Raw genomic sequence first — 23,060 nt, forward strand, 5'->3', positions numbered from 1 at the left:
CGGCACATAGTAGACGGCAAACGGCAAACGGCAGACGCCAAAAAAGCGAAGCAAATAAGTACCTTTTGTCGCTCCTGCACAGCAGCAATCCATGCCGTGAGGATCGGCCAATAAACTTCCGAACGTACGCGGCCGCGCGGATGCACGTCACTACTTTTATATATTTTTTGTTTATCACCACGGGCGAAACATGTGAATTTGTTGTCGATTATACGCCGACGTTTGGCAGACACCTCTCAAGCTTGCAGCCTACAGCACACAATCACGGGTACTCGTTGCGATCGCCTCTGACAAAGAATAGTCACACAAACCGGCAGAGACCCGCTGTGACACTAATGCACACCTCCCTTTTCTTTTTTTTGCCATTTTCCGTATATTATTGGTTACACTAACAAGACAGGTTGATATGCATCCTCGCCTCTTCGGGGAGGACCAGGTAAGACAAACGCTTTGGGGCGTGTTCGTCTCCCAACAGCACGAACGCAATTTACCACGTCTCATCCCATACCCAAACGAAACCCACTGTCAAGTTGACATGAGACTGAAAAAGCTGTCTCTTCCTTTTTTTGCGTAGCAAATACTGTAGCAAGTGGCTATGGTCTACTTTGTGCTCTTGTCTGTTTCCAAAATCACCCAAAAGGTAGGTTCTTAGTCTGCCTTTAGCGACTTGGCAGTATTAGAAATGAACTTTTTGTGGTAATCAATCTACTATCATCTATTTCTACCATGCAATGCTATATGCTGTATTACGTGTGTATGTACGTGAGTAACGAATATGGGGCAACATTAGGAGGAAGCGGTATATCACGACGCGAGAGGGCTGTAGCATTAGCCGTTTTTACAACTCCACCGGCCACCGCCGCCGGGTGGTGGCACCGTACTTGTAGAAAACAACGGGCAAGGGCGTCATCACCAGTGCAATGACGGCCAGCACAGTGTTGCCGACGCCGTAGTCGAGGGCGGCATAGAGGGGCGCGCCGGCGAGAGGCAGAAACGCGCCCATAATAGACATTGCGGTCCGGTTGGCGGCGACGGCCGAGGCGGCAAAGGGCGTGAAGGCGTCGACCAAATAGGTGACGACGGGGATAAAGATGCCAATGATACCAATACCAAAGAACAAGAGGCTGATGACGGGACAGGACCAGTGGACTCGTTCCTGGATGGACCAGCCGTACCAGAACAAGGAAATGGGGACGCAGGCGGCGTAGTAGACGCAATGGGGCAGGCGCATTTCGGGTTCGTAGACGCCATTGTTTTGTTTTGTGAGCTTGGCAATGGTGCGGTCGTTTGTGGCCATGATGAGAGCGAGGCCAAGCTAAGCTGTTAGTTGGGGGTGGAGGGGGTGGGAAGGGGTGACAGGGCAATATGCCGAAACGACGAGGTACTTACAATCATGCCGATGCCGACTGTTGGGGTTCTGTCAGCACTCTTATGATTGTAATATGGTTATTCTGCTGGGTCTTTGGAGAACGTACACGGAGCATAGGCGAGACCGGCGATGGAGACGTTCCAGCCGTACAAATCGCCAAAGACGGCCGGGATGGTGGTAAACATGAGGTACAACATGCCGTACATGGTGGCAATGTAAAAGGACAGCAGTGATGCAATGGCCGAGCGCGTCAGCAACTTGATAGGGCGGATGATGCTGCGCAGCAGGACGTCACGCGTACTCGTCTTGCGGTTGAGCAGAGGGTAGAGGTCGGCCCGGCCCGAGGACTTGCGCATGCGGGCCGCCTTTTTCTGAAGGACGCGGGGCGCGTACGTCTCGGGCATATACAGAGTAAGGCCGGCATTGGTGGCGCCGGTGACAATCAACAGCAGCCAGTAGGTCCAGCGCCAGTTGAGGTACTCGACGATAAAGCCGCCGCAGATGGGGCCGATGGCAGGGCCGACGCTCTGGGCCATGGTGATGAGGGACATGGTGAAGGCGCGCTTCTCGACGGGGAACAGGTCCGCCACCATGGCCGGCGCAATGGTCATGACGGCCGAGCCGCCGATGCCGGCAAACAGTCGCATGACAATGAGGGCGGGCATCGAGGGCGCGAGGGCGCCACCGAGCAGCCAGGCGTTGAAGAACCAGGTGGCTAGAATGACGACAGGGTAGCGGCCGTACACTTCGCTCAGAGGACCCAAGAACAGCGGGCCAATGGCGTAGCCAAGGACATAGATGGTGACCATGAAGGAGCCGACAATCTCCGAGGACTCGTGCAGCTCGGCCATGGTTGCAGCGATGCCGGGGGCGACCATGGAAGAGGCCAGCGGGCTGAGGGTCGAGATGATGCCCATCATGGTCATGATGTAGTATTTTTTCCAAGCGGAGAAGTTGCGCGGGTTGGCCGGGTCGTCGAGCGAGTCCCAGCCGACGAGGCCGTGGTCGGGGTCCATCAGCGCCAGGGGTTCGGCGGTGATGCCTTCCGTGGCCGTGACGGTGCCGTCCGAGCCGTCCGAGCCGCTGCGGTTCCGGTTGTAGTCCTCGAGGGCGGCCATAGCCATAGCGTCGTCATTGTCGAGCTGGCGCCCATCGTTTTCGGCAGACGCCAGGACGGACAACGCACGTTTTTCGGCGCGAGCGAGGGAGTGGCGGGGCATTGCTTCGTTTTGTTTTTCAAGGTCGATGTCCGGGTCGATGTCGCTAGCATGTTTTGTGCATTGGAGCATACTTCTTGCGTCTGGTCGTGTTTCCCTTTTTGTGTTTGCTGGTAATGGTGACGAGTCTGCCTCTGTTTTCTTCCGTAAGAACCACATGGCGACAACGTGCACCCCTGTGTGCGGTCGTCTTGATGTTTATTTCGAGATATCAGGCGTCCACTCTGTCGAACCTGAGAGTCTGAGACGACAATGTAAGTGAAGTGAATGGATCTAGAGAATATCCAGTTTGAACTTAACTGACCGGGTCGATGTGGTTCGAAGGTGATAAACGAAATAAAACAAGAAAGAAAGACAAAAGAAAGACAAAAGACGGTAAAAGACTGAAGGAAAGAAACGGAACAGTCACCGTCACTCACAGTCCCACTGCTCAGCTGCTCTGCCAGCACCAACAATCTTCATATCGACGTAGTAGAGTATTTTTTCCGTTCCTTTCTTTTCTTCTTTTCTTGGTCGTCTTGCCTCCACTCCCACTCCCTCCACTCCCTCTGCCGTGCCGAGTAGCCACGCATAGTATATAAGCGGTCGTCGTGGCCGCCCATTGACCGAGTCGGGTCTAGTGGCAGACGCCCCGGATGATGAGAAGCGTAGCGCGGCATACTCTTGGTCTTCGAGTGTGGGGCCGCCCGGGCCATAAATACCCCAGCCCCGTACCACCGCTACGGCAAGTGGTCAGTAGTTACACCCCAGATGTGGAGGCAGGGACGGAAATGCAACCCATGTCGTGGTTAAGTATCCGTTTGTTCTCATGACTGTGTTTTGTACAGGTCCCATTGGTTTTGCTCTGGCGGCGCTTCTGGCATAACCGTGCTTGCTCGACGACACTGTCGTAATGGCTTCGACTCTCCCTCAAACCACTGACTCGCTTTTCATATGCGTGCTTCTGGTGTCCTTGCGCCGTCGGTTTGACTTGTCCCATTGCATATTGCATCTAAGATCGCCTTGACAGAGGATGCACATCTCCGGTAGAGCTCGGCCGAACACTGGACACATGGCCTAGAAGTGTGCCAGGAGACTGCACCTTCTGAGGGCCAGAGAAGCGTCCCCGTGTCTTTGTCCAGCATATCTGATGGACAGAAGTGAGGACCTAACGTCGAGAGTTGTCAAGAATGAGACGCGACTCTGCGAATCTTCGCAGCATGATTGCGAAAAATATGTGCTCCAAGGATTTCGACTGTAGCCACCGGTCGACTGCTCGGCAGCCGAGGAAAGACAAGGTGACTATGCTGTCACCATGCCGCGACGGACAGCGGCACTTCCGCCTTGCAGTTGTGAATACGTTGTGTATAAAACGTTTTGTTTGTATTCAAAACAAGACGCAAGGCTGTTTCGATGCCTCCTTCCCCAATGGCCAGGCTCAGTAAGCTCGACCTTCAGATGTCACTGGGTCACGCGTTGCGCCCCGCTTTTAACAGCGCCTGTTTAATGGTTTTCTGGTGCCTAGGGCGCGTCGCAGAAAGGCAAGTGCGACACGCTGTCCGACATCGATAGCAAAAAGCGAACGAAAAGAAATAGAAAAGACAGAAAAAAACAACATCCAATCACGACGGCGATGGCCAACCAGCTTCTGCCTGCTCGATGACTTATGACTAACGACTATAAATGCTCGAAACGGCCTCGACAAAAGGGCCCGCGTCTCCTCCGCTCCCCAAGTAAATGCTACATTGCGGCATCCGACGAGCCGCTCGCATCGTTTTCTCTTCTCCGCAACGGCTGCTCCTCTCCACCGTCCATTCTCAATCACACATCTCCAAGATGCCCTCGCCCGCCGCGGCGCCCGCCAAGCGCAAGATTGCCGACCGTGGCAGTTTGGTGGCCACCGGCGCCAACAGCAACGCCCACGACCCAGCCATCTCTCCACCCCCCACAAAGCGCAAGACCCAGGCCTCCGTCTCCAAGACTGTCGTCGCCAACTTCTTCACGCCCGCCTCCCAGAAACCGAAGCCGCCGAAACCCCCGCCGAGCCAGGTGACGTGGGAGGAGCGGGCTCCGGCCGAGGGCCAGCCCACCAGTCTGCTGGTGGCCACGTTCGGGGGCGGGGCACGACGACAGCCTATCATCGCGCCGATCAAAGTCGCTGCATTCGACCTCGACTCCACCCTGATCACGACCGCCTCGGGCAAGAAGCACGCCGAGGGCGCGGGCGACTGGACCTGGTGGGACCGGCGGGTGCCGGAGCGGCTGCGGGCGCTGCACGACGACGGGTTCCAGGTCATCATCTTTACCAACCAGGGCGGCCTGGCCTTGCACCCGGATCCCAAAAAGGATGCGAAGAAGAAGAAGAACGATACACAAGACAGGGTGGCCGACTTCAAGAAAAAGTGTGCGCTGGTGCTGACGGACCTGGGTCTGCCGGTGACGCTGTTTGCGGCGACGGGGAAAGACCGGTTCCGCAAGCCGAGAACAGGCATGTGGGAGGAGATGGTACAAGACTTGGGGAGTCGCATGGCGCGCCACGAAAGCGACAAGTCCGCGAGCGCCACCGAGGACAAACAGGACAAGGTGGGCGCCGGCGCGGACCAGACGCAGGACGCAAAGACGATCGACATTGACAACAGCTTCTTTGTGGGCGACGCCGCCGGCCGTCCGGCCACCGTGCGCAATGGCAAAAGTGTCCCCAAAGACTTCAGCTGCAGCGACCGCAACCTGGCCGCCAACGTGGGCGTGCGCTTCGAGACGCCCGAAGAGTACTTTTTGGGCGAGGCGCCGCGGCCGTTTACGCGGACGTTTGACCTGGACGACCACCCATTCGAGGATCCGAGTCCAACAACGGCCACGACCACAACAGCGGCAGGCCCCTTTGTCAAGGGCACCGCCCCAGAACTGGTCGTCTTCTGCGGCCCACCCGGAGCCGGCAAGAGCACCTTTTTCCGCACACACCTGGCGCCGCTCGGCTACGAGCGCGTCAACCAGGATACCCTCAAAACGTAGGTCCGCTTCCGCCCGCACCCGGGACCATGTTGTCTCCTTGGTAAACCGTCTTGTCTAACACACAACACCCTCTGCCCCAGAAAAGAAAAGTGCCTCAAGGCTGCGGCGGCTCATCTTCAGGGCGGCGCCTCTGTCGTCGTCGACAACACCAACCCGGATCCGGCGACACGTGCGCTCTGGGTCGACCTCGCCAAGAAGGCCGGCGTGGCCGTTCGGTGCGTGTGGTTCACGACCAGCCCGGCCACGTGCGAGCACAACGACGCGGTGCGCGCGCTCAACAAGGCGCTGAACCCAGACAACCGGGAGGCGCTGCCTCGCATCGCGTTCAACGGCTTCTTCTCGCGCTTCCGGGAGCCCAAACCGGCAGAAGGGTTTGCCGACATTACCCAAGTGGCCTTTGCCTTCCGCGGGACCGCGGCTGAGTATGCCATGTGGGGGAAATATTGGTTGTAGACAGATCCAGGGCATACGAAGTATTGTGCTGAGAGTGGCAAATGACACGAGAAAAAAAAAAATATGTTTAAAATAATTTTGATATTTTTTTTTGAGAAAAGTGGCATAAGATCTTTTTTCTAAGAAGACACACTGCCTGCGCCGGCTTTATATGTGATGGGTATGGTGTATGAATATATACAAAGGAAAAACTGAAACAAAAAAAAATCTATCTACTCATAAAGGAATGTCGGGGGGATACTATATAAAAATGGGTATCTTGGGCAGAAAAAACAACAACCTTTTTTCTGTTCAGAAGAAAGGTCTGCCGCGAGGCGTGGTCTCATGACAACAGAGCCGGGCCTGGGCCATTTGCATATCCAAAATGCAGGCCAGTCAACGACTCCGTACTACTGTCTCCTTCTCTCTTTCTCGTTCGTTTTTGTCCTCCAATCGCGTGACAAATTCATTACCTCCGCTGCGTCACCGTTTAGTCGTGTGTTTTCATGATTTTTTTTTCCTTCGCGTCTGTGTCGTGTTGGATTTTGTGGTATAAGTTTCGGGTTTGTCGTCATTATTAAACATTCTCGCCGAAAACGACGATATCGAGTAAGGGTCATAGTGTCATTATTTGCGGTGACGGACACGGTCAGCCAGACCGCGCAAAAACCGCGACATAGCGTGCTTCTCGCCGTGCGTGCCTGAGGGACCCGGAAAGCCGGGCACACCGTCGCTGCGCTCCATGTACTCCACGCGATCCATGGGGCCAACAATGTCCTCGTCGCCGAGTCCGGGGAACTTGCCCTCCGCGTTGTCCAGGATCTGTGGGATCACGCACGACACGTCGTGGTGCTGAACAGGCGGTAGCATGCCGGGCGTCGCTGCGCACTCGCGGGCATCGCTGCCAGCGCGTGTCAGGACATTGGTAATATGCACTGTCGCAGCCTGGTGGGCGCGCTGCCACTCACGCTCCGTCTCCGCCCACTTGGCCTCGGTCAGCATGTATGTGTTGGACGTCGTGCCGTAGTGCTCGCCCGTGCGCACAAGGTGCTTGGCGTAGTTGATGCGCGCCTGCGCCCAGTCCTCGCACAGCGCATGCAAGGCCTGGGTGTCGGTCGTGTCGTCCTCAGCCAAGTGGTACGGCTTGGGTAGGATCGTGTAGTTAGCGTGACCCAGACGATCGCACCACTTGTCGTGTGGCTCCTGCGCAACAGACACCGGGACTGAGATCGGCGCAGACGTCGCTGGTGTAACCGCCGAGGCTGACGCATTATGTACGTTGCTCGCACCAAAGGGTACGTAGAACGAGGCCGTGGAGAATTGGCGGCGCAGAGGCGGAGGCTGCATTACTTCGGCCGGAGACGTGGGGGCTGTGGCTGCAACACTGATCCCGAGGCCTGTAGGCGCTGTTGGCGATAGCGGCGACAAGGACATGGCCGGGATGCCTGCGTCCGCAACAGGGCTGGTAATGGGAAAACTGGAAAGACCATCGACGCCGGCAGGCGAGGTCACGGAAGACGCGACGGCGGGCGACTGAAGTGGCGAGGTCTGCAGCGACGGAGGCGGCAGGGGCGAAACAGGTTGCTGGCGCTGTATGGCACTGCTCTCGGTCATTAACGGTGGCAGCAAAGGCGTGGCGGCCTTGGTGCGGTCGCGCTCGAGGCTCGACAGAGAATCGTCCTCCGGCTCCTCGTGTGCTCCGCTGGAGGTCGGAAAGTGCTCGATGCTCTCTGTGCTACCGTAGTAGGAAGAAAGAGCAGGAGTTAGGATTGGCGCTGGGTCGAGGACCGGGGCCGGCTGGCCGGCCGACAGAGAAGACGACCGACTAGAGGGTTGGCGAGACAGCGACGGTTCAGAAGCCGGAGCGGCCATGAGATTCGCGTAGTTGTGCCGGGCAGTATGCGACTTGCTGCGCCACCGGGACAGTGCGTGGATGTGCGAGCCGAAGCGGAGGGTGAGACCGGAAAAGGCCGAGTCGTGTGTTGCATTGGATGCACGCGACATGACCGAAGCGGTGCTGCTGGCACGGTGGCGGTGTCGCTGAACAGAGGGCTCGTTGGCGGCGGCCTCTGAGTCACTGACAAAGCCGAGGTCGTAGATGAAGTCTTGCTGGTCATAGGAAATGTCGTCACGGCCATGTGAACAGGGCTCGTCACACAAGCAGCGGTAGAGATGCGAAGTGCGGTGAGATAATGTGAAGCTATCGCCATACTCGTGCTCCTCGGCAACACGCTCCAACAGATGCTCCTCTTTCACGCCCGGCAGCGGCCGCTTCACGGGGGGGCTCCCAGCCAGAGTCGCCGCACTAGCCGCAGCGACAACAGCAGCAAGGCCCGTGGCAGGGTTCGGTGACGCGGGACATTCAGAGACGGAGGGTGACGGAATCGATAGTGGCAGATCGAGCGACGAAGTCGAGCTTGAGTAGCGCAGGTGGCCGAGGCCACCGCTGCGGTGTGAGAAGGTGGGCGTGGCAGGCGAGGTGATGTCCGACATGGACGCGTTGTCGACAAGGAACAGGCCACCGTTGGCGTTGTTGGTGTTGTTGGCGCTGGCTTTGGCAGTTATACCGCCGTCGACCATCTCCGCGGTTGCATACTGTCCATCTTCCAGACGTTTGCGCCCCTCCACCAGCTGGGGGAGAACCAGGGGTTTGAGCTTGGCCGGCATGATAGAGCAGCAACAAGCAGCGTCGGCTGCTGCGTGTGCGCGTTGTGTGAGTAAAGAGGTCGCGTGTGTTTGTTGACTATTTTCTGCAGTTGGTGTGATGGGTCGTGAGGGTGGTGGTGTTTTATTTGTATTGCCTCGTAGCAGGCAAGTAGCTGCGCCCGAGGCGTTGGATGAACAACCACGGCAGGGGAAACGTCAATGAGTCGTAGACCGAACAATAACGGGCTTGGCCCCCAAACCCAACAAGACCAATATACCACCCGTCAATACAGCGGTCAAATAAGAGTCAATATAAAGAGGCGGTTCATAAAGCAATAGAAAATTGCCCGAGACGCGGGGTTTGGTCTTTCAGTGTTAAGCTGGTTTGTTGATTGTTGGTTGTTTGGTGGTTGTTGATGGTGCAGCCGGCAAAATAGCCAAGGTCGTCTTGAACGAGAAATGGAAACCAAAGGAACAAGTGGAAAGCAGTCTAAGGCAGCAAAGAAAGACGTGCGCGCAAAGCAACGAAGAAAAGACACTACCAACCCCAGAGTTCGTACGGTGCCTGCGTCTTATAGAAAGTTGCGATGGCAGCGGGCCGTTTGCGGGGGGGTGGTTCAAGACAGCCACAAACATCAAACCGTTGAAAGAGGCGTTCCGTTGTCGTCGAGCGATGAGTCGTCGAGGGCGGCAGCGTAAAGGGAATGCAAAGCGGATACGTCGCAACGGGATATGGGATTGGGTTCGTTCGTTTGATGAGGCGGTCTCCTCCAGCGTTTGATACGTTTTGATACGTGGTTCGCCAGAAACGTCCAGGGTAGGAAAGCGAGCCAAAAAAGTGACTTGGAGTCTTTGGAATGATGCCAGACCACGTGTAAGTCGTCGGGCAGCCGCTATACTTGCTTGCCCTCTATGTACGTTGCTGCTCTGTTTTTCTTTCTTTTTTTTTTCTTCGTCTGTCTTTTGCTCTTCTCCTTTTATTGAGTCGTCGATTGCTTGGCTACTCGCTTCAGGCCCATTTGAATTCGAAGCGCGCGTGACGAACTGAGGGTCGTATGCATTTGCTGCGTTGGCCAGGGCGAGAGACCGGAATGATGGGCGGATGCAGGTCAGACCTTCTCTGACGACCCGTTGAAGCGCACAAGCCACAAAAAGCAGCCAGGTGTTGCAGCGGGTTTCGGTTGGTGTTCTGGCTCGAGTCGTCTCTTGTTTGTCGGCGGCGACCGGTAGCAATGCGTGGGGGTTGTTGGCAGTGTTTGCTGTAAAGACTCTGTGGGCGACTGCCAGGAGCTGTGTTGCTTGTTTGTGCTTTTTGCGCCCCACGTGAGCCACAAAAGGCGGGCAAGCGAGTCGAGATTGGGTGCCCACGATGACTGGCCAGCGGTTGTCCTGCAGGATGCTGATGGGAGGATGGGGGGATGCGGGTGATGAGGTGTGACAGCAACGACTGGCTGTGGACGATGATGTTGGAGAGAAAAAAAAGTACAAAGTAAAAGAGAAGAGAGAGGAAGAGGAGGGGGAGAGAAAATGGGTGGATTTGGAAAGAAGTAAAAGCTAAGCGCAATTGGTCAGAGTCAACAAAAGAGGAAAGAGGTATACAAAACACACATGGCAAACAGATAGACACGGAAAGAGCTTTCCAGTCCAATGGCCACACATAACCAAATATGGCGACAGGGCCAGTCCAGACCTTCCTTTGACCGTTCTGGTGCCGGCGACTGTTTGTCTCCGGTGTATTTTTATGGGGACCTTGTGCTGGAGATCGTCAACCAAAACAAACCGGCGTGGGACCGGAGCTGGCGGAAGAAGGGGAACAAGGAGGGTAAAATAGAGAAACGAGAGAACAGCAGTGGCCACAAGAAGAGAAAACGAGAGGGAAGGTACAAAGTACAAGCCAGCTACGTGATGCATGGACAGGCGAAATAGGCAGGAAAGAAACCGAGGGAGGCTGTGAGGAAAGAGCCACCGCGGGAAGACAAGAAAACATGCCCAAAGAGGCAAGGGCCACGACGACGCACGCAAAAGACAATACAACGTACGCGCAAAAACGACGGTAGGCAAAAAGCAGAAGGCGGCAAAGAAGAAGAAAACCTCTCACTGCTGCTGACCGCAAGGGCATGGGGCGCTCCATCGGGGAAGAATAGCCACACGCCGCCCAGGTGGGAATCAACGGGGTCCAGAGGCTTGGGATGAGCGCCATGGGAAGGAAGATGACGAGAGGCAGACCGACTGTCGAGAAGTGGCGGACGGCAGACGGCCGGCTGTGGGCCGTATTACAAACAAAAAACATGGCCCTTGGAACCTGACTGGCGGGTGGCATCCTTCAGTTGTCGGCGGACCAGGGTCAGGGCCGGGATGACGGCTCATGTTCAGAAAAAACGCCCTAAAAAAACCCTGCTAGCGGGTAAACAGTCGACTGTGGGAGGTGGCTTTCTACGTGTTATGCTTCTTTGAGGTTCTCTTGCAGTCGTTCCCTCTTTTTCTTTTGTATCTGGCCAAGTCACGCGCTATACCGCAAATGGACGTGGTTTACCTCACAACAGTTAGACGCCCGCCGCTTGTTCACCTTTTAGCACACTTTTCACTGTCTTTGCACATGCCTGTAGCTTTCGCCTTTGCACTTGCCTGCGCTTGCGGTCACTGGTTTCCTCTTATGGTTCTTTACTACGGACAGCGCTCACCCGCCCGCGCCTCGTGGTCGCCCCACCTTTGCATTGGTTGTAGTTGCCCGGAAGAGAATAAAAACTGGAGCACCCTTTTTTTTGTCAGGTTCCGCCTTTGACAACCGGGTCTGGCTCGACACGGGCGGCCTGGCCAGCCGTGTGCACAGAAGTACACAGCGTCATACGACGAAATGCCTTTTTAGGTGCAAGGGAAGTATGTTTGTACTGCATACTTCGTACTTTGGTTGCTACCCCTCTCCCTTTGCTTTTAGGGGTGGTCCTTCCGTACGATGTATTACTCGCTGTTGAACCTCCTTCCCAGACGGGAATTGTGGACGCGGGGACGGAAGGAGCAAGGAACGATGAAGGAACCAGGATGCAAGGAAAGAAGGATGGCGCACGGAGCATTGTGGCTGGGAAGGAGACGCCAAAAAAAGCCTCTCTAAAAACAACGCACCTTGCACAGTACAGTCAGAAATCCTCCCATGAGAGTAAAATACAAATTGTAAATGACGTTTGGGAGAGTCGCGGTGTGTGAAGACCCATGGGCCTGCATGCTTGTGGCTGCAGTGCCGATGAAGAGCATGCCCGTACCTTACATGAAGAGGAGCGAACGCGCCCACGGACCTTCAAAGAAACATTGGGGCCTACCCTCCATCTCAGGATGCTTTTCAGGATTGTCAGGATTTTCAGGTCGTTCAGTGTGCTTTTTTTGTGTGTGTACCTGGTGACCATGGACTAGGCCCTTCTGCAACCCCTGCGTACCTGTGCTGCTGTGTCCTGGCCCTGTCGGAAGCCGTTGCCGACGTAAGTGGCTGCCTGCAAGGACCTGATCAGGGCATGGCTCCGATCTAGGCCTGCATGGGCGAGTTCCAACAAGGTGGCAGCGAAGCTGGCCGGTCGTTGAAGAGGAACAATGGACAGGGACAAGCCATTTTTTTTACAGTTGGGCATCAATAGGCGGTAGACTTATATTAGCTGTTTAAGAGAAGAACAATTGAGCGCGGAGCAAGAGCGAAAGATCCCAAAACTCAAGAACTCGACTGCAGAAAGAACAACAAGGCGCAAAATGTGGCTTGTGGCTTGGACATCCCTTGCGGGCGGGGAGGGCCGCACAAGGCAGAGGTGTGCCTCAGACACGAGGAGGGAGACACACACGCTCGTAAGCCCTAGCGCACGCAGTTGCAAACAACGAAGTAACCAGTAGTAGAATCACCAGTCGTAAAAAATAGCCGCCTTTCTAGGGAAGTAGGAGCCCGTGGAATTTAGTGTCCAGAATACGACAGACAGCTCATACGGAGTACTCCGTCTCTTGAAATACGTACTCGTTAATGAATACAGAGTCATCTACAGTTGTACTAGGCAAAGATGTAAACGGGAAAGACAATGTTTTATTGGTGCATGTTAAACAAATGGACCCGTTTTTAACTGGTGGAGACGCGGGACTGGGGAGAAAAAAAGAAGAAATAAACGGGATAAAAAAAATCGAAGCAAAAAGGCAACCAGAGGAGGCGAAAACTCTTAACAGTGACTTTGTCGTGCACCAATATCACGCATGACATAAAGTACCTTTGGTTTTACAAATACGATATTTTGCCATTCCTTTTGGCCCTATTTTCGTCTTTTTTTCGTTGTTTTTTTCGTCCGTGGCAACACAATAGACCAGAAGCTGTTTTTACACTGACGAATACCAGCAAAATATATCCATCATATTACCACTACGAACTGAACAACATCATTCCGCAGCTCCCTGACACAGTCAATAACAACCTTTGAAGCCGAAGAAGAAAATTACAGGCAATTAAGCCCATCTAAAGAAAGAAAACAACCGAGTCTAGTGGCGGGAGGCACCCAAAATTTGTTTTGTCCGACCCACAAGAGTGCAAAGAACACCTACAGAAGATAACCGTCCATCGTCACAGAATACTAGACTGTCCGTACAAATTATATCTTACTATTGTCTGGTGAAGACAGACACTCATCGTTCTCCTGCCAGAGGTACATGACATGTGCTACTTCCTTTCGCAGCAGTATGCCCATGTATCCATACGGTCTCTGCGCACAACTGAAAATTTTGAGTTGAAGAGACGAGATGTAAGGCCACAGCAATGATCGCAATATATCACCAGCCCCAGATAATGGAATTTAACCGACAAAATTAATATGAGAATGGCGTGCCGCTCATATATTATCCACGTGAATGCACTCGACCCAGAAGCACAGCGTAAATTGGATTTCGGCTGGTGACACGTTTTTTTTCTGAGAATCGTCCTCTCGGCTCGTGCGATCCTTGCTTCCGAGTCGATAAATGAGGGCAATATAGACAATGAACAAGTACGTCGTAGAACGGACCAGCTGTGGAAAAGAATTGACGTACTCTGGAATCCTTGGAGCCCTTCCAAGGTCACATGCCAACGGAGACTTTGATTGCCAACTGTTTCTTGTCGCACTTTATACGAATGCATGTCATATAAAAAGACGATGGGAGTGAAAAACAGTCGTTGGTTTCCTTTCAAGGTCCATTCCTCAACGGCAGCGGCCGGTGAGCTGTCTGGACAATCCCAGTATTTGACGGCTAGAAAAAGTAAGGACGCATGCCAGACTGTGTAATTCTTTTCGTTTTCTTACCCTTGCATTCATCTGCGCATTCCCCGAGCAGGATACATCGCGCGGGGTATGAATGGCACAACGCATACTTGGCAGAAGTCTTGTGATGCGTGATTTTATGCTATTGCCAACGGTCGTTTTTTGTCATTGTCCAGTAAGCCGTGAGTACACGATGCGAGTGGCCGAGGTCATTATTTTATTTTATTTTTTGATACGACGAGAACGTGCCAGCTGTCTCGGGCTGTCTGTTTGTACCTTGCATTAGCTTCGTCGTAGCTAGCTTATGTGGGCATGCCCCTGTGTTCGTCCCTTTTGTGTTGCTGGCCATTATGATGCATGGTACGTTCTTCGTTCTTGTCGCATTCCATGGAAAATTAACCAACCACATCTAGATGTCAAGTAATCTTGCGACATAAGCTCGAATAGAAGAGCCGGCAGACAAGCACAAAAAAACGTGTATGGTAATACAGGAAGGCCGTGCTGCATAAAAATGAGGGGGTCAACGGAATAGTAGAAGTTTACTCGCCCGCAAACGTGGGGGTTGTCTACCGATGTACTATTGACGCATCCTACAGTCATGTGCCAGGCACTGTGCTTGGAAGACTGTTTACTGGCAGTATTGGGCAACATGCAAGAGGAAATTTGTAGTGTGATACAGGTCGAATAAAAGCCCCGCGTCGCTCATGTTGCAATACAAAAGCGGACGGAGGGAAAGAACACAGATGACTTCACGTTTTCGTGTGCACGTTGGTAACAATATCAATGTAAATTAAATAACCGGAAGAGAGGACACTGCAAAGTGTTGTAGGTCGACGTTGCCGTTGATAGATTCACGAAGACCACGAACTGGTGTCCTTTAACCAACTGCGCGTCATGACTATCCTGTACCAGCTCTTGCAGTGTGTTTTCGTAGATTCTCTGCCTGAAAAAAATAATAAGAATAAGAATAAGAGTTTGACATCCGAAATGAGAGGAGATGTAAGTGAAGATGTAAGTGAAGATGTAAGTGAAGATGTAAGTGTCAAATATATATCTACATAAGCATATGCTATAAAAGAATGAAACCAAGGGAGATACAACCAAAGAAAATCAAACGAGGACAATTATAGCATGTAAAATGAGTGTACAGGAGTCAAAAGAGTAAATAAAAGACACCCATCGGGTACTTGCTGTATAACCAGGTCGTTATTCTGTGTGATGCTAATCCTACTACTTACAAAACAGAGACGAGGCACCAAGTCAGAGGACAATTGCATCACCAGGTGGAGAGCTTATATGAGTTACATAGTCTGTATTTGTATCCTCACCCATCCCTGATGGATCATACGGCCACCGCAAATGTGATGCCGTGACACATGCTACGCAACAGTACGGCACATGCGCTTTTCTGTTTGCAAGAGACAGCCGATGTCCAAGAGCACAGTTACAAACGAATTACCTCGAACGACTGAGACATGGCGTGGATGGTACAGTAATATCAATTACTTGCGCGTGTGTTGCTGGAGGAACACTTCCGCGACATGAGAGGTTGAGATGGCGATGACATTTGGTCAAGAGACGGACTATGACGAAGCGCAAAGACCTATGGATGGAATATTTCAACGAGCTCGTCGACGTCCATAGGCATGTATTCCTCGTTGGTTAATGTAATGCGACGTAGACGGGACGTGAAAGAGATACGGTTGAATGTCTTACAAGTACGACACGTGTCGCAGGCCGCACGTCGTAGAGAAGCGCGTTGCGCGAGAGTCCTAGAGACGATCATCTACGGATTTGGACCAGGAGCTCAACTGTTGGGAATGCTTCTTTGCTATTCCCAATTGCATTTGTCACTGCACGGTCATGGCCAAGGCACTGACAGCCGAAAAGTTGCGGTGAACTCGGATTGAGAGACAAATTTGTGGCCTTCCAATTGCCACGTTGGAACTGCCTCACACCGACACACCGACTGTATGCGGCGCTGTTTGTTGGGAAGACTGTACAAGCGAAAAACAAAACAGGACCGGGGTAATGCGATACCACGGACAAGACAGATGAGCTGGTCAAAGGTGAGCCCTGGCACCTCCCCGGATTCGCGATACCTTGTAGCTTCATTCGCTCCACTCGTTGCTAAGCTGCATTGGGACGCGATCGACGCCTCTGTGGGCGGGCAACGTTTGCAACGTTCGTCAGGCTCCGTCTCAACTGACATTGTACGGGGTAATTACAACATAGTACCTTTGTCAACTTGTCTTTAGAAAAGCTTTGGGCACTCTTGACCCTCACCGTCTAGTACCTGCGCTTCGCCTTGTCTCTGGAGGAGCCGCGATGCTCCCTTATTTTGCCCTCATTTTGCCCTCATTTTGCCCAAGGCCCGGCCAGTTCAGCCTCCGGCCTGAAACCAGTGAAGTGGTGGCTTCAAGTATGGCATGATGTTAAGATGGCCTGCCCATTTGTTGCACGTGCAGGATGCTTCAAGAACCGCCGGACAAAACCAATTCTCCAAGGTCGGGAAGCGCAGTTCAGGGTTATGGTCAGATCAGAGTAGTGATGATGCCATTTCAAGATAAGGGATCTATTGGGACGTCGTACAATGATCGATTTAGGGCTGCAATCTTTCGTGTCTGGGGAAGCACAATGGCCCCTGCTCAAAGCCCTACATGGTAGTACGACGAAGAGGGGCATGCATATCGGCATTGTGGAGAAACGTTCAAGTCTGTTGAAGTGCATCGACAGAATCGAGCGAGGTGAAGCGAGTCTCCAAGATGGAGGAGCGGTACAACAACTGACGGGGAAGTGGAAAGAACGACTGGTCATGAAGAACATCGGCGATAAATTCAAAATGGCTGGAGAGTGCGGGGAGCGCCGACTAGCGTGGAGGGAAGGAACAGTCTGAGGACCGACGCTGCTCTGCTTTCCTTACGTCTTGGCTGTGGTCCTTCCTGCAAGCTTATCTCTATCGACAAAATGCGTGCATCTGTGATTTTTATTGGCTGCAGGAGCTACTGGTCATTGCGATTGATAATAAAAAGTTGGCGGCAGGTGCGAATGAAATTGTGTAAAGACGGGGTTCCTGCCTGGAACGCGCGGCGCTGTCGGACGGCGGACGCCGTTTATTTTGGCCTATTGGAACTTTTGGCGTGCGCCATTGCTGGACCGGATGGCCTCACAGCCTAATGAGTAATTTGTGGGTTGCGACTTCCTCATGCAAGTTCAGAAGGAGCTTTCAGGCCATGTCGTCGGTAGGCCGGAGTTTTATGGTTGTTGACTTGGGAGGGTACGGGCACACATGCTTTTAAGCATATGGCGCAATGGCGTATTTTCTGCGTCCTATTTAGTGTCCTCAAAGTAGGCACCTAGTCCACGTATTAAGACTGAAAATCACCGAAACACGCGCCAAAAGCTCACACACGCTGAGCGAACGTCGGAGCAGCTTTCGGTTCGGAGGTGGGATCGCGCGATCTGATGCCACTAAAGAGGGGGCGGGGGAAGCCCTTGTAGCCTACTGTAACTCCCCTAACTCCTCTAACTCCTGCAACTTTCTTTGTCGGCCGCAGAAGCGACCGGGCGATTGGAAATACAGTCGGCGTCCAAGAGAGCACTCCGAGACACAAAGAGAAAAAAAAAGAGCGACAGAGCGTCCCAAACCCCGGCTGTCCGGCCCACTCCAACTTTCTTAGGCTCTGCAGAGTCCATACGTCTCTCCTCTGTTTCTGCCTCTGCCTCTGCAAATCTTCTGTAAAATAGTAGCTGAGTAGGCAGATGGCACCCCCATGGTTCCTGCCTCCTCCCGCGGTTCCTACCGGTTGCTGTTTCCCTCCTTCTCTCAACACCACCTCATAATTGACTATATCTTTACTCTCTGACTCCTCTCCAGACCCAAACGCATCTTCCTCTTCACTTTCACTGCCAAAATTCCAGTTCTCAGCCTCACAATCGCCAACTGTGTCGAACCGCACTCCAAAATATTAAAAAAGGGACGTGCCCACATTAAGCCGTTAAGCCCCAGCCAACCAGACACGACACAACCCGAAAAAAAAGGCTATCGCCGATAATTCGCGAACCATTCTTTCCCGAAGCATTGCGGCAAGCTTGCACACAGCTTTCAACCTTACACAACTTCACGACATAACGCGCCCGGCCGCCGTTGTCGCTCTCCACGTCTGTTCACTCCAACTGACGTGCTTGACAGGCGGCTTCTCGACGAGAATCGCCGTACCCTGAAGCCCCCACCACACGCACACGCAAACCCACGCCAAACTCGCTCTCTTCCTCCGTCACAAACACAAAGACGCCATGTTTGCTACACGGGTCCTTCGCCAGGTTGCTGCGCACGCCGAGCGCGCTCCGCTGATCAAGTTCATTGGCAAGAGATCAGTACCTGGTATGTATTGTTTTGTTTCTTTGCTTTCTTTTGACTCCTGTCCGGATGCCGCTTCGTCCTGCTAACTAACATGTCGTAAAGCCTCCATCGACCATACTCCCCAGCCGCACCCAGCGAGCCCCAGCGACTCTCTGCCCGCCGACTTCACCTCGGGCACCCACACCTCGTTCAGCTCCTACCGCGACCATGCCCAGCAGTTCGGCCCGCTGCGAAAGACCGTTCGGAATGCCGGCGAGCGCGGCATCGGCGGCACCTCGGGCCGCGAGCTCGGTGCTGTCCAACCCGGCAAGGGCGAGTTTTTTGACCGCAACGACCTGCCTGCCCGCTTCCGGAGGACCCCAATCTCTGTGGCCGAGATCGAGGCTGTGGAGACCGGCGGAGCTGCGTTCTTTGCTTGAGGCTGCCTGAGGTCCCCGAAGCTACATTAATAAAACTGTACAGGCTACAGCAGAAAAAAAAGCGACAAAAGACCTTGGACATGGGCCTGGTGACGACCATATTGGGCGGCTTCTATTCTTCTCGTTTGGCATGATTTTCGCATTTGTTTTTGTTCCGTTTCTTTTTCTTTTGTCATTGCTTGCAAGCACATTTGTTGCCTCAGTTTTGCATTGCACCCCCTTTTTGCAAATACACCCTTTTGCGGACACGACACGGGCACCAGCCGGGCAGGGCGGACATGGCAAGACGTTGAGACGTCGATTTGGATACTGGCAGGAGACATCTGAAAAAAGCATGTGCATTGACGTTAGGGCGGACAATGCCCAATCATTGGTGGAGCGGGTCCCGTGCAGATGCAAGGTGTAGGAAGAAACCGGGCGCGAAGACTAAGAGGTCATGACACGCGAAGCATGCGCAGCCGCATGTGAAACCGAGTTTTCACGGTCGCAATGTACTCTTGCGCATTTCGCTCATGTCGTCCGCCGCTGTTTCCTTTCTATTGCTTTTGCGCACTGCTCCGCATCGACACCTCAGTCGTTGATGCTCGTCCTATTGCTGGCTTTTGGTCATTCTCAGGCAGTTCATAGGCGTGTTGCCTTTTTGCCAAATGTACTTATATTACGTACTCCTCTCGTACAGCAAAACTTAGTTCATTCCAATTTTGCTATTCAGTGCTCGTGCTTTGTCGTAGCCTCCTCGATATAGCCTCCTCGATATGGTTCGCACCTGCCGTCTACACCTTTTCTAGTCGGGTGTTGTCATTTACGACAGATGAGTGAGCTCTTTCCTGTCCACATGTATACTACGAGTGCCTCGACAACACATCGTACCTGCCCTGCGTCGTAGCTTCACGTGCCGTGCGTCTTGCCAGCTATCTACGTTATGTGCATCCAGATGACAATACTGTTTGTTTGCCATTGTCGCTGTCAACCAATACGTTGTCACGCCACCATTTGGAGATTATTCCTATAATTGCTTTATTCTTCACGCATCATACTTTACAACACGCATGCAGGCATCGACTTTTTATACAACAAATCTTTCCACGGGTTACTGGAAGCCCGCGAACACTCCATTCAGCCCATAAGATACTCGGTCGCCGCACTTTTGTCGATTGTATCCTTCGGCCGTCCCGAAGCTCCTCTGATACCCGATCTGCCCGTTTCATCCAAATCACCGCCGTTCGGCCATCTCGAGCAGCGCCCGTCATGAACTCTGCAATGGACCTAGACGTGGCCGAGCGAGATCAATATCAGGTTTCCGCGAACCAGGACCAAACCGTACAATATGCAAACCATAATGATCCTCCGCAGGACGATGACGCCAGACGCCCTCGCTTCATACCGGCTCCAGCTCCAGCTTTGGACTGGGATGGTCTCCCATACCTTGTCCGGAGAAAAATTTAGGGTTCTCTGTTGCTGGCCGCGGACGAGGCGCGCCGTGAGTTCCAATGGAATAGAGCCAGCTCGGACCGCCCTACGCCACACATCCTGTCGACATATGCCGCTGTGAATCGCCAATGGCAGCGAATGTTTGAGCCTGTGACATTCAGCACGCTCATGGTCTACGGCGACGAGTTGGACGACTTTGCCAACTGCGTGGTCGGCGAGCCTGGTTCACCAAAACACGCTCGCCTTAACTACTTGATGCACTTGCACTTCCACTGCCGGCTCCTGCCATACCGCATCGACGAGTTCAACAAGGAAGAACCCAGCAATACCATCCGGATCGACAACCTCCGGTTCGAGGACCAAATTATGGGGCTGTTTGCGGTACTGGCAAAATGGGATGGACCCGAGGAGAATGCGAAGCTGCTTTTGGAGTTGAGTGCTGCCAGCTCCGGTGACACTTTTCATAGGGTTTCAAATTTTCGCTTGAACGAATACTACCGCTATGGAAGAGGAGAAGAGACTCATCATCGACCCAATTGCGACATTCCATTACTGCCACACAGTGGAGTGCCACAGGACGTCTCTTACAGTGTCAATGATCCTCTGCCCACCCGCCGCATGGCAGGCATCTCCAAGGATGGCTTCGGTCGACTTGGGCGGGAGTGGCAGTGGCACGCCTTTCATACAACACATACGCCCTCGATCCCCATTGTGCGTGGCCTCACAGTCAGCCTCCGGTTCCACCGTGTCATCAGCCACACGTTCTTGACGGCCATGATTCTCACGAAGCTGCCGAACCTCAAAGACATTCGCATCGAGCAGTGGAGATGCCTCGATTTGAAAGGTTGGGTGCAGAGCATGCTACAAATGACAGAGTACAAGGCAGAAGCTGACTAGTGCGTGTCTAGGGATCATGGCCGGTATCAGCCTGGACGAGTCGCCGATGATCAAGTCACTCCGGTCGCTTCGCATTTACTACGAGCCGACCATATTGCGAGGACGGCCCGAGGACGACATAGTCACCGCTAGACAGGAGGTGCTTCGGGGCAACCATTTTCTTGGCAAATTTGTGCGGGCGACGCGGCATCTCAAAGTCTTGGCCCTGACAAGACCCGTCACCGCGACGGAAATGTTCTTGACGGCAAAAAATCAATGCCCCGAGCAATGCTGGGCGGATCTCTACAAGGGGCCGTATTTCTACCCGGCCCTAGTCAAGGTTGCCTTGTGGGAGCCGGGCCTCTCCGAGGAGCACAAAGAGACCACCGTCGCCCTGATGGCGGCTGGGCGCATGGCAGTCCAGATGCCCCGGCTGCGGATCATGGAATTGTGGAACATGGAGGAACCATACATCTTCCGCTACGAAGCGACGCCCTGCACATCCAGCATCACCATGCTGGCATCCTACAATCCGAGACCGGCCATCAACACAGCGTGCTTTGATTTGTGGGAAGCCGCAGCAAATAACCACTACCGATCAAGAACGAGGAAACTGGAAATCAATGCTTGCGAGGTCGATTCGCAATTGGATGCTGGTAACCAAGCGTGCGTGGTATCCTTTTTGCGGCGCCTGAAGCTCTGCAACGAGATCATCGATCCCAGGTCTCTCTGTCAGCTCGAAGTCCTCGAACGAAACGCTTTCAATATGCAAAGGCTCGGCGATCCTTTGGAGCAGGCGGAGGAGGATGACCAAGAGTCGATGGGGACTGAAGAAGAACTGAGCGATACAGCTGCCAACATAGAAGGTGCTGCCGACTCGGCGGTATTCGACGATGCGGATTCATCGTAGATTGTTTGGCGGCGGTCCTGTGACTGAGTGGCTGTTGATGTTGAGGGCAAAAGGAAAATTACAACAATGGTTTTGCACGGGAATACTAAAGTGTGCTAATAGAAAATAATACGAGAAAGAATAACAAGAAAGCAGCCGAAAGTTAGGATACCGAAGAAGTACTAAAAGTAATGATGAATAAAAGAGATTGACATCAAGGACAATTTATATTTTTTTGAAAAAAAAAAAAAAACCCGATCCAGGCAGGGATCGAACCTGCAATCTCTTGGTTCGTAGCCAAGCGCCTTGCCATTTGGCCACTGGACCTGCTATGAACAATTCGATCCGAAGAAGTTGCTTTTGAATGCAAGTCCCGTGCTGCGAAAAAAGGTATCTAAAATCCCTCCACAATAACTAACCGTTCTACCTCACTTGGCTGTATACCATTTCCTTGTCCAATACCCATACAAAGTAATGTTGACTTGTTGTCCAAAAGGCAAATATAAAACGCCCGTCATGATATAATGTACAATGCCACTCCATTCTGGCTCTTCTTTAGTAAATCCTTGCAGCGTCTCCTCCCAAATTGTCTGACAGCCCCCGGCCTTTTAATATCGCACATGTCCACATGTCCCAACATCGAATGCACAGCGGAGAAAGTCGTCTGTGCGATCCGAAGTGTAAAGACGTCTCGCGGCCTCGATATGCGGGTCGAGGCAAAAGAAAGGTTGCGGGCCACTGCCGTCCTTCTCCCGTTGTTCCCTTCGTCCCATTGTCGACGCCGAAGCCGCTTAATCCTTCGACCCCTTGTGGTAGATCCGACCTTCCAGTCTCCGTTGGAACCGACCCAGGTGGAAGTTGATGCTGGATTTCCTTTCCTTCTGTGGCACCCGAGAGTCGACGCATTGCCGTAGTGTTGCCTCGACGGCTGCGCAGCCCGCTGCGTTGTATCCGACCGACGCCCAGCATGCTTTTTATCCTTTAGTTAGTGAGTCACTCGACGAGAGAGAGAAAGGAGAGGAAGGAGAGGAACCAACCCAGAACAGAGGACATGGCCACAATGCACGGGTCAGTGCCCTTGTTAACCACCGGGTCCTTGACGCGCAGCACCTCCATTGGTGGCAACTTGGGGGGTTTGGGGACCATGTTTGAGACGAGTTGTGGAGCGAGAGGGAGAG

The 23,060-nt window shown here is 53.3% G+C and overlaps 7 protein-coding genes and 1 non-coding gene across 8 annotated transcripts; 4 read left to right on the forward strand and 4 right to left on the reverse strand.

Annotated features, from left to right (window-relative positions):
* Nucleotides 1-838: 838 nt before the first annotated feature.
* On the reverse strand, nt 839-2,589 carry SPSK_04161 (MFS multidrug transporter; the record flags this gene model as incomplete). Its single annotated transcript, XM_016730972.1, has 3 exons — nt 839-1,315; nt 1,390-1,406; nt 1,476-2,589. The coding sequence occupies 3 exons, from the start codon at nt 2,587-2,589 to the stop codon at nt 839-841; spliced, it is 1,608 nt and encodes a 535-aa protein (XP_016585795.1).
* Nucleotides 2,590-4,401: 1,812 nt separating this feature from the next.
* Nucleotides 4,402-6,030, forward strand: SPSK_04209 (bifunctional polynucleotide phosphatase/kinase; the record flags this gene model as incomplete). The annotated part of the gene is made up of 2 exons (XM_016731020.1): nt 4,402-5,573; nt 5,658-6,030. The coding sequence occupies 2 exons, from the start codon at nt 4,402-4,404 to the stop codon at nt 6,028-6,030; spliced, it is 1,545 nt and encodes a 514-aa protein (XP_016585796.1).
* A 606-nt stretch (nt 6,031-6,636) lies between these two features.
* Nucleotides 6,637-8,676, reverse strand: SPSK_04077 (uncharacterized protein; the record flags this gene model as incomplete). The annotated part of the gene is made up of 1 exon (XM_016730888.1): nt 6,637-8,676. The coding sequence occupies one exon, from the start codon at nt 8,674-8,676 to the stop codon at nt 6,637-6,639; it is 2,040 nt and encodes a 679-aa protein (XP_016585797.1).
* A 9,524-nt stretch (nt 8,677-18,200) lies between these two features.
* On the forward strand, nt 18,201-18,686 carry SPSK_04618 (uncharacterized protein; the record flags this gene model as incomplete). The annotated part of the gene is made up of 2 exons (XM_016731419.1): nt 18,201-18,288; nt 18,370-18,686. 2 exons carry the CDS (start codon nt 18,201-18,203, stop codon nt 18,684-18,686), a joined length of 405 nt encoding a protein of 134 aa, XP_016585798.1.
* A 1,248-nt stretch (nt 18,687-19,934) lies between these two features.
* Nucleotides 19,935-21,014, forward strand: SPSK_04408 (uncharacterized protein; the record flags this gene model as incomplete). Its single annotated transcript, XM_016731215.1, has 2 exons — nt 19,935-20,006; nt 20,133-21,014. The coding sequence occupies 2 exons, from the start codon at nt 19,935-19,937 to the stop codon at nt 21,012-21,014; spliced, it is 954 nt and encodes a 317-aa protein (XP_016585799.1).
* A 16-nt stretch (nt 21,015-21,030) lies between these two features.
* SPSK_04488 (uncharacterized protein) lies at nt 21,031-21,903 on the forward strand (the record flags this gene model as incomplete). The annotated part of the gene is made up of 1 exon (XM_016731293.1): nt 21,031-21,903. The coding sequence occupies one exon, from the start codon at nt 21,031-21,033 to the stop codon at nt 21,901-21,903; it is 873 nt and encodes a 290-aa protein (XP_016585800.1).
* A 234-nt stretch (nt 21,904-22,137) lies between these two features.
* SPSK_11282 lies at nt 22,138-22,209 on the reverse strand. Its single transcript has one exon. It is a non-coding gene; the product is annotated as a tRNA-Arg (tRNA).
* Nucleotides 22,210-22,673: 464 nt separating this feature from the next.
* Nucleotides 22,674-23,028, reverse strand: SPSK_04679 (37S ribosomal protein Mrp10, mitochondrial; the record flags this gene model as incomplete). Its single annotated transcript, XM_016731479.1, has 2 exons — nt 22,674-22,852; nt 22,920-23,028. 2 exons carry the CDS (start codon nt 23,026-23,028, stop codon nt 22,674-22,676), a joined length of 288 nt encoding a protein of 95 aa, XP_016585801.1.
* Nucleotides 23,029-23,060: the final 32 nt, after the last annotated feature.

This window comes from Sporothrix schenckii (genome assembly GCF_000961545.1).
Source record: "Sporothrix schenckii 1099-18 chromosome Unknown Cont47, whole genome shotgun sequence".
In the NCBI taxonomy this organism is placed as follows: domain Eukaryota; kingdom Fungi; phylum Ascomycota; class Sordariomycetes; order Ophiostomatales; family Ophiostomataceae; genus Sporothrix; species Sporothrix schenckii.